General features: G+C 51.0%; 1 protein-coding gene across 1 annotated transcript in view; it reads left to right on the top strand.

The window, feature by feature from the left end:
- The first annotated feature begins 2,313 nt into the window (after positions 1–2,313).
- The window catches only part of ETS1 (v-ets avian erythroblastosis virus E26 oncogene homolog 1), a 16,696-nt gene continuing 5,011 nt past the window's right edge, over positions 2,314–13,998 (top strand). Inside the window, 7 exon segments of the mRNA XM_009872495.1 lie at positions 2,314–2,407; positions 2,651–2,770; positions 2,887–3,087; positions 6,205–6,279; positions 6,795–6,878; positions 6,881–7,030; positions 9,967–10,227. Of these exon segments, the coding sequence (XP_009870797.1) occupies positions 2,314–2,407; positions 2,651–2,770; positions 2,887–3,087; positions 6,205–6,279; positions 6,795–6,878; positions 6,881–7,030; positions 9,967–10,227 (985 nt within the window).

Raw genomic sequence — 13,998 nt, 5'->3', positions numbered from 1 at the left:
CTGAGCCTGGCGTTGCTTTTCTTCCCGTAATTCTGCTTGACTCTGACCTTTAGGCATCCCAAAGCGAAGGCGAAGGGCTTGGAGGACATCGCCGCCGCTCGATTCGCCTCCCTGGGAAGTAAAATTCCCTGCACTCAGCAAAATTACATCGAGCTAAAAGCCCAGCTTAACGAGGCAAACGATGTTTAAGTCAACTCAGCTTGTAAAAAACCAGCAGAGGCAGAATTTAGGTGGAAAACTCTTTGCTTCTTTCAGATCTCGCGGGTAAGGCTCGTCCACAAAGACGCACGCGGAGATTTACGAACGTGTCAAGTTTGACGCGCATGAGCTTTTCTCTAGATGTGGGATGCTGCTGGCTAAACCGAGGCTCCTGCGAGCGTTAGCAGGCTCGGGGTTTTTTGGCTGTTTTGTTTGCTGAAGAAACTTTGAACTAGTACCCTAACAGGAAAAAAAAGAAAAAAAAAAAAGTAGATGGTGTTTCAATCCTAAGTTCGCCGAGCGCGACGTATTTGGAAGGAGAACCCTCAAAAATGCCCATTTTGGTTTGTATCGGTGTTTAAATAGAAACTCTCGACTGGCACTTTGCTTTTAATTTTTCTTAAAATTTGAAAATAGACTCTTTGCTTCTCCGACGACCTCTCAGCGGGCATCGCTTTTAAGCCTTTCCCTGTTTTGGCGCGTTGTTTGCTCAACATTCACCTTCCTAAAGCGAAAAACCTTATCCCCCTGCTACTGAAAAATTGATTCGGGGCGGGGTACAAACCCAACCCCCTGAATCCTGGGGGAGAAAAACGGGGAGGGATGGGTGACAAGAGGTAAAAATGCAATTTTGCCCGTGCCTCACCTTGCCCTGCTGCTCTTTGTGGCTTGCCTAAGGAGGTCGTCTCCACCCAGGTTTTTGCGAGTGAAAAATGGGGTTAGAAAATGTTTGCTGAGCCTAACCCTGACTCATCTTCCCAGAGCAGCCGGGAGCAGTGAACTGCCGTTTAAACGGAGAGGAGCGGATTCCTGGGTGGTCCCTGTTGTAACCACAGAAAAAGCAAAGCATTAAAATGTAACGTGAGGACGAAGGGAAAGGGCCACCGAGCCCCTTTCTCCCGATGCGGCAGATGGAGAACAGAGATAGAGAGGGTGGCTGCTCCCTTCACCCAACCAGATCCAGTCCCTAATGAAGTTTTAATTCACCAAATCACCTTCGAATGTGTTGTTTGCTCTTGGACGTCGTGATTTTTCCGCCTTGATTTACGTGCTGGGATTAGAGGGAGGAATCGCGTCCCGAGAGGAATTTTCCTAGTCCTACCTGAGCGAAGAGTCATGCAAATCATTATTTGGGTGCTGCAAATAGAGCAAGGACGGGATTTCTACATTTCTTTGGGGGCAATTTGTGGAAAGACAAAGGTAAAAAAGCAAAGTGAAAAAAGCCGCTCGGTTCGGCTTGGCAGTGGAATTGCTTTTGGTGCATCCAAGACGATGATTTGGTCAGCCCTGATGGCAGAAAACAAAGAATTTTGACCCAGACATTCACAAAAACACCAAAAGGGCTTGCATGTGTGGCCGTTAACACCAAAAGAGCTCAAAAATATTGTCGTTTTTCCGCCCAGCATGGTTTGCATTGAACCATTTCCAATAGTCTACGGCGCAAAACTCGCCTCCGGTGGAAGATTGACACGAGAAACTGATAAAGTTCATCCCTTGGAGGTGGTGGCTGTACGAGGCTTTCCTCCCCCGTGAAAGATGTTTTTCAGGAATGCTTAAAATACATGAAAAAGAGCCAAACTTTTATTCAGACCGAGGAGGTTTTTGTTTCCTTTCAAGCGGTCACTTTTGTTTATGGAGCTCGCCGCCTCCTTCCAAATAAGTTAGAAAAAGGGGGGAAAAAGAAAGAAGAAAAGGAAAGGAAGAGCTTTGCTTCTTGTCAGGATTTACTCCAAGGCTGTTGGCTTGGCCCCGCGCTGTCCCAAGGGGTGGTTGAACATTGTGCAGTGACTCACCCCGAATCATGTCGCTCCCCGCGCTGGGGCCGCGCGTGATGTAACTCGGCGCTAATGTGGGATTTTCCAACTCTTTTTTGCTTTTCCCTCCCTCCTCAATTGGCTTTTTTGAAATTTTTTTTTTCTTCCTGCCGGTTCTTCGTCCTGCCTCAGCCTGCTGGCAGCTTCTTTTTTCCCCACATTGCCTGCGATTCTTGAAAATTCAACTTTTTCCTTTTATTTTTCTATTAGACCAGCATGCCCAGAGGTGGAGAGGTAAATCAGAGAGGCTTTTCTCCCTCCTTTCTTGTTCACCCTGCTGTGGGACTCTACCTTCGCCGGCATGTGGAGCTGCTCAGTGATCTCTCAGGCTCCAGATGCCACCTGGGATGATGAAATCTTTGATATCACCATCAAATTTCCAGTAGGATTTCGTGGTTGGCTTGTAGGGAGATCCACATCACCTAGCTCACCACATGTGCCTTTTTCATGCCCTTTAAGCTTATTTATAAGCACGAGTTTCTTTTCCTTGTATTTAAGAAGTCTACTCATGGACTTGCAGGCTTTAAGGTGTGAAAATTTCACAATGAAAAAAAGATTTCTCCATTTTCCTGGCCGGCACAACTCCCATCATCTCTCCCAGTCCCACGTCCTTATGGCTGTTCTCTCATTTCTTTCAGATATGGAATGTGCCGACGTGCCTTTATTAACTCCCAGCAGCAAAGAAATGATGTCTCAGGCGTTGAAAGCCACCTTCAGCGGCTTTGCCAAAGAGCAGCAGCGACTGGGAATCCCCAAAGGTAAGTAATCGTGTCCTCCTGCCAGGCTGCCCTTCCCTGTGTCTTGTTTTCCCGGGGAAATGGTTTGTGGTTGCTCGTTAATTGATCTTTTCTTCGCTCCCCCCTCCTTGGTGCAGATCCCCAGCAGTGGACGGAGACGCACGTGCGGGACTGGGTGATGTGGGCGGTGAACGAGTTTAGCCTGAAGGGAGTGGATTTCCAGAAGTTCTGCATGAACGGAGCCGCCCTCTGCGCCCTGGGCAAGGAGTGTTTCCTGGAGCTAGCGCCTGACTTTGTGGGAGATATCCTTTGGGAGCATCTGGAGATCTTGCAGAAAGGTGAGTCCTCCAGGGGTGAGTGGCTCCCTCTTGGGCTTGAGCTGTCATTTGAGCCTTTCCAAAAACGTTGGCTCTGCCATGAGGCTTGAATCCTCAACGAAAGCGGGTTTCAAAGCTCAACTTCCCAGCAGGATTTTGGACGGGCATCCCAGCCGGCGATGCAAATCCTGGCACCGCTTGAAAGAGGAAGGGTGTTAGCGCCGGCCGCTCGGCAGGAATCCCCCGCCGGGGCCGGGATGCTCTCGCCTGCCTGGAAAACGACGACGGGATTTTCCAAAGCGTTCTTCCTCGGCTCCCGTTGTGATTTTTACTGCTTTCCGCCGGGTACGACGATCCCACCCAAATCCCACCCTGATTTCCCAGTCGCTTCGCTTTGTTCCACGTCCCAAAAGGTGTAATTTTGCGAAGAGGGGCTGTGTCTCCCACAGGAGAAGCCACCCCCGCACGGCAGCTTTCGAGGACGTTCATTTTTATCAACACTAGTTCATTTTGAGTGTCTATTTTTTGTGTTGCCCAAGCAACACTTGACCTGGGATGGTCTCTAAAGAGCAAGTGAAGGGCTCAGCACCTTTAACAGGAGCAGCAGCAAATCTGGGCTCTTTCTCTAGGTCCTTTTTGTGCAGAGCTGTTTGCTTTCCTGGAATATCAGTCATACTGGCCCAGCGGTCCTGTACTGGTGGCAGGAAGGGGAGACCGAGCAAAGTTACGCCTTCCAGGAAACCATCGACCAGTGGATGTTAATTGCTGATTACTAATTTTACTGCTACCTGTGGTTTGCAGAGGGTAAACACGGCTCTTCCCAGGGCCTGTGGACGACGGGCTGTTTTCCTGCTCTTTGTATCTCTTCTCTTCTTCTTGTTTTGCGTAATTTCGGGTGCTGACATCAGCAGCTTAAGCAAGCAAAGCGAAACGTCGGGGTCAGCACAGTTTCTCCTTGCGCTGTCTTGGCCGAGGCGTCACAGCTCCTTCCTGCAGATTCCCTGAAGGCACGGAGAAGAACCTGGGGCTGTAGTTTCACAGCAAAGTGGGGATCATCCTTCCAGGCAGCGTCGAAACAGGCGGGTGTTACGATGCCGCAGGCCTGAGACAAAGAGGAGCTTTTACAAAGAAGCCTGCTGCAGCTTTTCCTCCAGAAGGATGAAAAAAAAGCTGAATTTCCATCTCTCAGCGCTGCTGGCGTAGCCCTGGGAACCAAGAAGCCTCCTGTTTTCTGCTCGTTTTTACTGATGGCTTGGTCACTTCTTGCATAAGCTGTCTGAACCGTAGCTTCGATGGGGAGTTCTTAATATATTTCCCAGAAGGGCAATATCCGTGAAGTATTTGGAGAGTAACTAAGAAGAGCTTCCAAGAAACAACCAGCCTCACCCCGAGGACTCGTTTCTGTTCCCTCTAAGTCATGGGACTCATTATTGCTGCTAGGACATCTCCAAAGCCCTGACACGGGGTCTGGATTCTGTTGTACCCGTGTTCTCCTGACAGAACCTGCAAAACCATCCCTCCCCATGCAAGAGGAGGTGCTTGTCTCCCATCTTCCTCCGGCCACCCACCCTCATCACTTGGGGGTGTTTCTGCTGGGAGTGGCAGTTAACCCCCAAAATGTTTGGCTTTTACCAAAATGGTTTGTTTTTTCCCTGCTGGGACAAGGCTGTGACCTCGCCGTCCCTTCGACTCCTTCGCGAGGGTGATTCACATCCCAGGGTTTAAAAACAACAGCAGATGGGTGACTTTTCTTCCTCCGGCCACCCACCCTCATCACTTGGGGGTGTTTCTGCTGGGAGTGGCAGTTAACCCCCAAAATGTTTGGCTTTTACCAAAATGGTTTGTTTTTTCCCTGCTGGGACAAGGCTGTGACCTCGCTGTCCCTTCGACTCCTTCGCGAGGGTGATTCACATCCCAGGGTTTAAAAACAACAGCAGATGGGTGACTTTTTTTTTTTTTTTTGCGAGGGGGGTCTATTTTCAAGCATATTTTGTCCAAATTTCTTCCTAAAATAACCTCTGCAGTTACCAGCAGTCAGCAGTGCCCTCCGCGAGCGTAGCTGAAGGTTGTTCTCTTTCTCTGTGGTCACCCACCCTGCCCCTTGGCAGGCACCGTGGGGAGAGGAAAAGAGCATTTCTCATTAGGTCTCTCTGCATAAACCCTCCTTTTGTTAGAGGATATTTTCCACCCTGCAATCCCCAGGAGAGAGGGCCAGAATTAGGCTCCTCGCGAGCGAACGTGTGTTATCTCCCTCTTCGCTTCTCTTCAGCCTCGGCAGAACTAAACATAACCCCAGAGTCCTTTTTATTTTGGTTACCCTCTGCGAACGAAACAAAGTCTCCCGTGCCAGCCCCTCTGCCCGCACGCCGGGCTGGAATGAATAAGGTGTTAATGGAAAAACTGGTCAGGGTAGGAGCAATGTGGCTTTTTATACGGGGTAACAAATTCGACGCCGAGCCCAGGAGTACCGAAGTGCTGGGAAAAAACCAATGGGAAGTGGAGAATCTCTGCTTTGATGCTCTTTCTCGGCGAATTCTGCCTATAGAAAGGCTAAATTTTTGTGTTTTGCCCATCCCCATGAGTTGCTGGGTGATGGGCAAAGCATTTTGGAGCCTGGGATCCTCTGCCTGTGCGAGGTGCGAGGTGAAAGGTGCAGCGTAGGCTGGGGATCAGCTTTAATTCGGGGTTTGGTATGTGTTACCCACACGCTTGCACACACCTACTGCTGGTCTAAAAATAGGGGCTTTTTCAGGAAAACGGCTGGCCCTATAGGTGGGGTTTTTCTTTTCACCAGCTCAAGCGTGTAAGTGCGGTAAGCGATCCTCAAGAGACCGAGAAGGGACACAAAAATAAGGCAAGCAAGGAAATTATGCAACTGGTGTTTCAGAACCACCTGGAGCCTCCGATTGAGAAAGTTGTTGTTCTCCTCTGGTTTGTTTTATCGGCATGTGGGCATGCCTCGCAGCCAGGATTCCCAAAGTGCATCAGGCACTTGTTTCGGTGGGATTTCAGCTCCTGACTCATTTCTGTTCCTTCGAACATCCCGGGGAGAAGCATTTTAGGAAGTTCAGACCCCTCTTGCGATGCACGATGTGTCTATGGACGTGTGACATTTCCTTCCTTTTCTCTTTGCAGAAGAGGTAAAACCTTACCCGGCAAACGGAGTGAACACGACGTACCCAGAGTCCCGCTATACTTCAGACTACTTCATTAGTAAGTCTCAATTAGCAGTATAATTCTGATGCTTCCAGGCATTTGAAATGTGGATTTTACAAACCAGCAAATGCCCCAACTCGCCTGATTTGGGATTCCAGGCTCTGGCCAGTGAGGAGACGTGACTGTGGAAGTGGCTTTTCTGTTACAGTCATCACTGAAACTTCTTTGCCCGATATCTCCTTTGCTGAGACTACATGATTTTCCAGCTTTTTTCCGCCACTAGCAGCTTGTTTGAGAGAGGAGTTTGGCGTAATGCACGCTGATGGCCTTTGAGGACGTCTTATTTTCTCTTTAAATTGCTGCAATTACCAGACGCCTTCTCTCTGTAGCTTTTAGAAACCTTTCTCAAAGCTACTACCGGGTGGTTGGTATGGAAAGGCAGCCTCTTCTTGCCCTGCAGACCCCAAATGTCTCTGTGTTGCCGTAGGAGATGGTGCAGAGGGGTGTGTGAACATCATCCTGATTTCTTTTTGTGCTTAAGTTGCTTTCTGACGCTCCCGTTCCGCCGCCAGGTTACGGCATCGAGCACGCGCAGTGCGTGCCTCCCTCCGAGTTCTCCGAGCCCAGCTTCATCACAGAGTCCTACCAGAGCCTCCATTTTTTCTCCTGTCCCTCAAGTACGAGAACGACTACCCCTCGGTGATCCTGCGCGACCCGGTGCCGCCGGATTCCCTGCAGACGGACTACTTCACCATCAAGCAAGAAGTCGTAACGCCCGACAACATGTGCATGGGCCGCACCAGCCGAGGTAAAGCCTGGTTGTTTGCCTGGGTTCTTGCTCTTTTATCAGTATAAGCTCTGCCTTCCTTCTGTGTAGGAGATTTGGGGGGACCAAGGCCGTCGGAGAGTGGCGCAATAGCAGTCACCAAGCCATTTCCCAACATATAGCTCTTATAGAGTTGAATTCCTCATGGCTTTGAGCCCTCCCTGCCTTTCTCTCCAGGGAAAACCCAAAGAAGGCTTTTCTTTTCTCTACTCTGCTGCCTGTTCTTACAACATGTGCTGAAAAGGGAGTATTTCCAGCTCTGTGCTTTCGATGTGAAGCTTGAGTGAAGTTAAAATAGGCTTTAAGGTTATTCGGGAGGACAGGCTGCTGCGTGGTTGTATAAAATCTTATTTTCCTATGAGACCAGGCGAAACCCCGCAAATTCTTCACGAGTTCGCATCAGGAGTTACTGGCCAAGGCTGCGAAGGGTTTTGCCCTTGTTGATCCCAAGTCTTTTTCCGTGATCTCCGTTGATTTGGATGGCTGCTTGCTTGAACTGATCATGTGTTCTGGTGAACCCCAGCCCTGTGCTCTCTTCGGAGATGCAGATGTCATGAGTTGAGGCAGCGACAGAGTTAAAGGACACCCTAAATTCCTCGTGCCACGACTCTCCAAAGAGTTAGAGGAACTTGATTCCTCTTGGAGATGGTGGGATTTAAATACCTGAACACTTCCAAGGATGTGAGCCCAAAAATCTTTTCAATTAATATTATTAAATTCTGAACATGTGAGGCCCAGGTGCCCGACTGCTTTGGGATTACCTTTCTTAACAAGGCTGAGGATCCGGCTCAGGGTTTATATTCAAAGCAGAAGGTTAATCCATGAAGCTCAAAGTCACTTGTAAACGGGTATCATTAGCTCCTGATTGCAGGTAGGGAACCCGAAGATCTGACCTAAGTAGAATCCAGGTGTCTCTGTGCCTAAAATCCATCAGGCATTAGAATTTTAGATGAGCTCCTCTCTCTGGGGTTGTTTTTCTGGCTATCTTTCATCAGTATCTTTCCCTTTTCTTGACCTTTTCTTGGTTTCAAAATAATACCCATTGAAATGCAATGATTTGGGTGTGCTTTTTCGATCCTACCATGGGTCCATTCTTGCTCGAAAGCCTGAAAAGAAAAGGCTCCAGGGGAGGGTGGAAAGAGCCCTTAGCTCAGCATCAGGGACCAAGTGCCCCTGGTGTTAGCAAACACTTTAATAAACTGATTGCAACCCAAGAAATGCTACATTTCAGCCCTAGAGAAGGGCCTTTGGGTGGCATTAATCCTCCCAGAGTGGTGTAAAGAAGCCTTAATATAAAGCAGAGCTCAGTTAATTTCTATTTTAGGTGTGTCTTTGCCTCCCGTGACATTAAAAAGTTAGGCTGTCATGACGTCGAGCATGAATTTCCCATGAAATTCAGGATAAAGGTTTTCCAGGCCTTTAGGAGTTAATGTTGAGAGTTGTTTCCCTTCACCTTATCAGCGAGAGATGGAAAACTCTTAATGCAGCTGCTAAACTCTTAAGGAGATCCTCTTGACTAGGCGTGATTCTCCCAAAGACTCGAGTTTAGGTCGAACTCAGGTGCATTTTCAACGCAATGACCCGTGTCACGTCCCCCACCTGCAGTTGTTCATCTGGCAGATCTTTAATTCCTTTTCTAAACGAGCTCGTGCTCGTGCGGGACTTCTCCGGGAAGCGGTTGTGCCCGTGGATGAACACGTTGATGAACAGCGTCGACATTCCCCGTGCGGGATTCAGGAAGTGGTGGAAACTCGCCCCAAACTAAAAGGGAAGAAGAAAAATCAATTTGAAGCGTGGATATTCCCAGCAGAATCAAGCCGGTGGGGTCAAACTTCAGATAATTCCGGGCCAAAGCCCGCGGTGGTTGAGTCTTTTCAGACTACAACGCAACAAATATTTTGCGGGGAGCGTGCCAGTGTCCGTCCACGTTCCCCGTTCCCTTGTGGTTTACTCTCTGCGCCCAAGCTGCGGATTGCTCTGCCAGTGGAAATTTCTCCAGGAGTTCTTGCACAATCCCGGCAGCTGTTTTTAGCCCGGTTTGGGAAATTAGTGAACTCGAATGATCCTGTTACGCTCTTTAGTTTGTCAGTAAAGACGTTGAGCAATCGGCAGCGTACGGGAGATCAGAGGGAGCGATTGCAGCTTGTTCTTCGGAGCCTTTTTTAGCTCTCTGTTCTAAGTACAGAGGGTGTACTTACGCTGTCTCTAGCGGGTGTAAATCAGCATACCACCGCTGAGGATCTGGCCTCTCATGTTCTGGTCTTTACTAAAAATACCCCAGAGAATAGCCTTGATCCAACCCAGCTGTGCTCACCTTACCAGAACTGGAAAAATAGCTGTTGGAGCTCTCAGCCTTTTGCTCTCTTCCTCCATCAAATCTGCTGCTGTTTGGGGATTTGGGGAGGGCGGGTGGTGGTGGAAGCTGCTTGTAACATATGGCAATAAAAGGCTGCTGTATAGTTCTGCAGGAAACAGCAAAAGTAAAGGAGCTGGGTGTCCAGTGCCCTGGAATAAGCCTGAGCAGTGTTTATACAGGGCCAGCAGGTATAATGTGGGGCTTATTGGAGACCCACATATCTTTCAGCAGCAAGAGTTGAGAAGTCCTGGCACCTGAGCTGAGCCTTGAATATCTGTCTGAAGTGGATTATTTCTCTGCTGTTGCCTTTTGGAAACAGAGGACAACTTCCACTTAGCCCCTGGCATCGATCTTAGGTAGAGAGACGGCGTTTTGAGCTTTTCTCCAGGGCTCTGAATTATGAAGATAATCGAATTATCCCAATTTCAGGCCACACTTTGGAGTTTGTTTGGCTGCAAGGCCTGGCAGGAAGGTGACATCTGCCCGGTTGCCTTCTGCCTGGGCAACCTAAAGCTTCCCCGTGCCGGCCAAGCCCATCTCACACACCTTTCCTCCTTGCCAGGTAAACTGGGTGGCCAGGACTCCTTCGAGAGCATAGAGAGCTATGACAGCTGCGACCGCCTGACGCAGTCCTGGAGCAGCCAGTCGTCCTTCCAGAGCCTGCAGCGCGTCCCCTCCTACGACAGCTTCGACTCGGAGGACTACCCCGCCGCCCTGCCCAACCACAAGCCCAAGGGCACCTTCAAGGACTATGTTCGGGATCGGGCCGACATGAACAAGGACAAGCCCGTCATCCCTGCTGCTGCCCTCGCCGGCTACACAGGTAAGGCCACGCTCCCCAGGAAACCTCCTCTCCGCTAGAACCTCGGCGGCTGAGCCACCAGGGTCTCTGGGACACCCAACGGCTGCGTTGCTGGTTCCAGAGGGGGTTTGGGATCAGCCTCCTGCGTGGGGCTGCTAGGAACTGGCTTGTAGCGCTGAGGGCACGAGGTAGGGGAGAGCCCTCCTTTCCCCCTCTCACGCCGGCCACTCAGTTGTGGTTTCCCACAGGGGCGTGTGATGGGAAATGATCTCCTCCCCTTTCGGGAGGGTTCCACGGGGCTGCGACGGTGCCAAAGCAAGTCCCAAAGGTTTTCCATTCCCCTGCGCTTGGGGGAGATTGAGAAGGTGAGAGGCCACGGAAACTCTGGCTTTTTGTGTGACAGCCCTCCGGCCATCTGGCATCTCCATGGAGAGAAACCTGACGGGCCAAGGTTTCCAGCTAAAATCGAGCTCATCCTTCCCAGTCCTTCCGTGCCGTGTCTTTCCCCTGGGCTCCAGTAAGTCAAATCTGCAGGGCAGCCTCCTGCCAGTTCCCCTTTCCCTCGGAGGCGCTGATCTCTCCTGTCCCAGCTGGTAGCAGCTGTGGCCCCGAGGAGCCAAGCAGTGGAAAAATAGTTTGTGCAGATAAAGATCGTCGAAAGGCTCAGAGCAGATCCTGAGGTGCGACTGTCCCTGAAATCTCCTCCCACGCACAGCCCGTATCTAGTTTTGTTTTTTTTTTTTTGCAAGAGGGGCAGAGATGCGGAGGGGAGGAGAGGTGGAGAGATAATTTTAGGAGCTCCGCGTCGAGAAGGAAGTGGTTTGTTGCCATAGCTTTAGTTAGAAAGAAAGCTCAGCCCTGCCTGAGCTGAATGAGCCCGTTTCGAGCCAGGCTAAATGCAAAACAAAAGTGTGCTCGGCTGTTCCTGAATGGGTTTCGAGATGTGGTGGGGAGAGGCATGAGCGGTGTGAGGGGCTGTGCCTCAGGCCGCCGTCCTCCACGGAAATCAATGTTCCTGAGGAAAGAGACCAGTGAGCACAACTTTTACCAGTGGGAATAATTTTTAGATGGATGATTTTCGCAGGCATGTGGCCCCAGAGATGTCCCCTGTCCCTTTTTAAAGCCTGCTGACCTGTCGGCACCTCCCTTCAGAGCAAAGGGAGCCTGGCGTGGGTGCGAAGTGGAGCTACGTTACTGTGAAAACAGGTCACAGGCAGAGCAAGTGAGAACATGTCGCCTTACAAACTGTAGGAGAGCCTGGCGCTCTCAAAACTGGTCCGTAGTAATGTATTTCTGCAAAAGAAAACCAGAGAAAAGCCACTGAGAAGTGCTGGACCTCCTTCGTGAGCAAGGAGTGCATGGACTCTCAGGCAGAACTCCTAGGTTCTTCTTTTTTTTTTTATTTTTCTATTTTTCTTGCTTTGCTTTACATTACTTTTACTTTACTCGGGGGAGGAAGTGTTGTCTCGCAGCTAGAGCAGAGGAACTTCAAGTCTGCGCTCTGTTTGCAGCTCTGCTGAGGAGGTGGAGCCTCCAAACGAGCAGAGCGGGGGATTACCAGCCCCAAAACCAGCCAAAACCTCTTTTTCTTTTCCCCCTTTTCTCCCTCAGACGATGCCTTGAGCACGTCTTCAACCCCAGCGACCAACCAGAGGAGCACCCAGAAGACAGGTCGCCGCGTTGACCTTGTAGGGCTGGGAGGGTGATGGTGGTGGAGGTGATCTCCAAGGCTCTCCTTGGGTTGACTTGAAGAACTCGACAGCCTCGCTCAGGTTTTTGTTGCCGAGGGCCTGTTTTGCCCGTGGCCCAGGGAGGTGGCCGGGTGCTTTATCGCGGCCACGGCACATTTGTGATGGTATCTGCCCCGGGAGGCGCAGGCTTGGGTGAGAAGGTGCATTTTGGCGGAAGCTCCCTCCGCGTTTGATGGGTTCTTCACCCAGCTCAGCGAGCAGCTTTTCAAAGCGGCGTTATCTGACCCCACATCTTGACCTAATTTAACAAGTTGCCATGGTTGCTCAGATAGAGGTTGATGCAATTTTCTTATCTTTTTTTTTTTTTTTTTTTTTTTACGGAGAAATGTAACTGCTCAGGAGTTGGCGAACTTCAGTTTCCACAGCTGCAGGGAGGGCGAGCCCTGGATGCTTCTCATTTCAGGGCCAGCTCTCTCGAACCTTGGCCGGTCTTTCCATTAAGATTTTATTCCCCTTTTATTTATTTCCATTAAGCCAGATTTTATTCTTTCTGACATGACCTAGGTAACGGACACAGCTATTAAATTTAGGCAAGCAGTGTGTCAGGAGCCTCTGATGGGCAACGTGGCCACCAGTACCCTTCATGAGACCTGACGCTGGGCTGTGGGTCCAACCGCATCGATTCCTTGCCCTTTCTGCCCTATATTCATGTTTCCCCTCCGCTGACCTACTTGTGCTGCTGCCCTCCTGGTGATGTGGGTCCAGCGGAGGTTCGGACCCTCCCTCTGACCCTGCGGTCGGCGATTGCTGAATTGTTTTCGCTTTTTTGCGTGCGTTTGGAGCCAGGACGTGGTGTTTCTTGGCTTTGTGGTACGTTAGGATCTCGGCCTCGGGGCTTTCCGTCTCTCGGGGTGGCGGTTGCATTGCAGAGCTGCTGAGCAGGCAGGGTGGAGCGATTCCCCTCGTGTTTTGAGAGGCGGAGAGAGGACGTAGGGGTAAGAAAAGTGACACCAAACCTCGAGCCTTCACCTGCAAGGCTGGTTTGGCATTATTCGTGATGCTGCCCTTCCTTTTGGACCTGGTTAGAGCCTTGCTGGTGCCTTTATAGACAACCTCAGTGCCTAAGGAGTTAATGCCCCCCTCCCGGCTGATCTCACACATGACCTGAGTGTCTCTCTTATCAACCGGGTTGATGCTATCTTCTTCTTTATCACCCTGCCCTTAAAAAAGATAGAAAGTAAGGAGGGAGCAGCCACCCCTCACAAGGAACAGCCACCTCTCGAGGATGCTCTCTCACCGGAGCGCTTCTGTCCACCAAACTCCTTTGGCCAGGCCACAGCCACCCCTGCTTCTTGCAGTACCGTGTCTCTAGGGCCCAGGTTTGCCCGCTAAACCCCTCCTGCCCCTCGTTGGAGTCGTGCAGCGCCTGAAGCCTCTGACAAGCCTCCGTTGCTGGGCGATGCTTATCTGCGACGCAGAAGTGAAAGCGCCACAGCTGCTGTTTTGCAAGAAGAGTCAAGTCGGCGCCAAAGAAACTGGGGCTCTTTCAAGAGAGCTCGTGCACTGCTCCCCCTCTTCTGGGTGCCCATCCTGGGGGTCTCAACCTTCCACCACGGGAAGCCAAAAGTCCACCAGCACCTGCTTTCCTGACCCCTCTCTCCCACCACAGGTTGGCAGTCTGGCTGTCCTTGACCTCTGGAGCCTGGGCAAGAGCTTGCCTAGAAGCCCCGGCATCCCTCCTGCCTGCTTGCCTTGCGTGTGGGCATCCGTAGCCCCTCGTGCCTTGGGCTGGGGGAGTTTGGAGATGCAGTCAGCTGCCCCTGCAGCCCAGCAATCCCTCTGCCCCCTCTCCGGGTGAGGCAGGGCTTGTTGTTAGCTCGCTCCTTCAGGGTCATCCCCTTGCGGGGAGACTTCAAGTGTCGCCATCTGAGGGATCCTACCCTCTCTTTCTGCCTCAGCAGCCTCTGCAGGGTTAAGGGGGCTGGAGGGTGGAGCTCGGGGCTGTTTCGGTGGCTCCCGCTCCAGCTGCCAGACGTGTGCAAATGACAGTGACGTGAGCCCCGCGCGAGGCTGCCCAACCTTGACGGAAGCAGCGGCCTCC

This window comes from Apaloderma vittatum, unplaced genomic scaffold, assembly GCF_000703405.1.
Source record: "Apaloderma vittatum isolate BGI_N311 unplaced genomic scaffold, ASM70340v1 scaffold7507, whole genome shotgun sequence".
NCBI classification, from domain to species: domain Eukaryota; kingdom Metazoa; phylum Chordata; class Aves; order Trogoniformes; family Trogonidae; genus Apaloderma; species Apaloderma vittatum.
The sequence above is the reverse complement of the archived record's forward strand: the minus strand, read 5'-3'. Positions and strand labels throughout refer to the sequence as shown.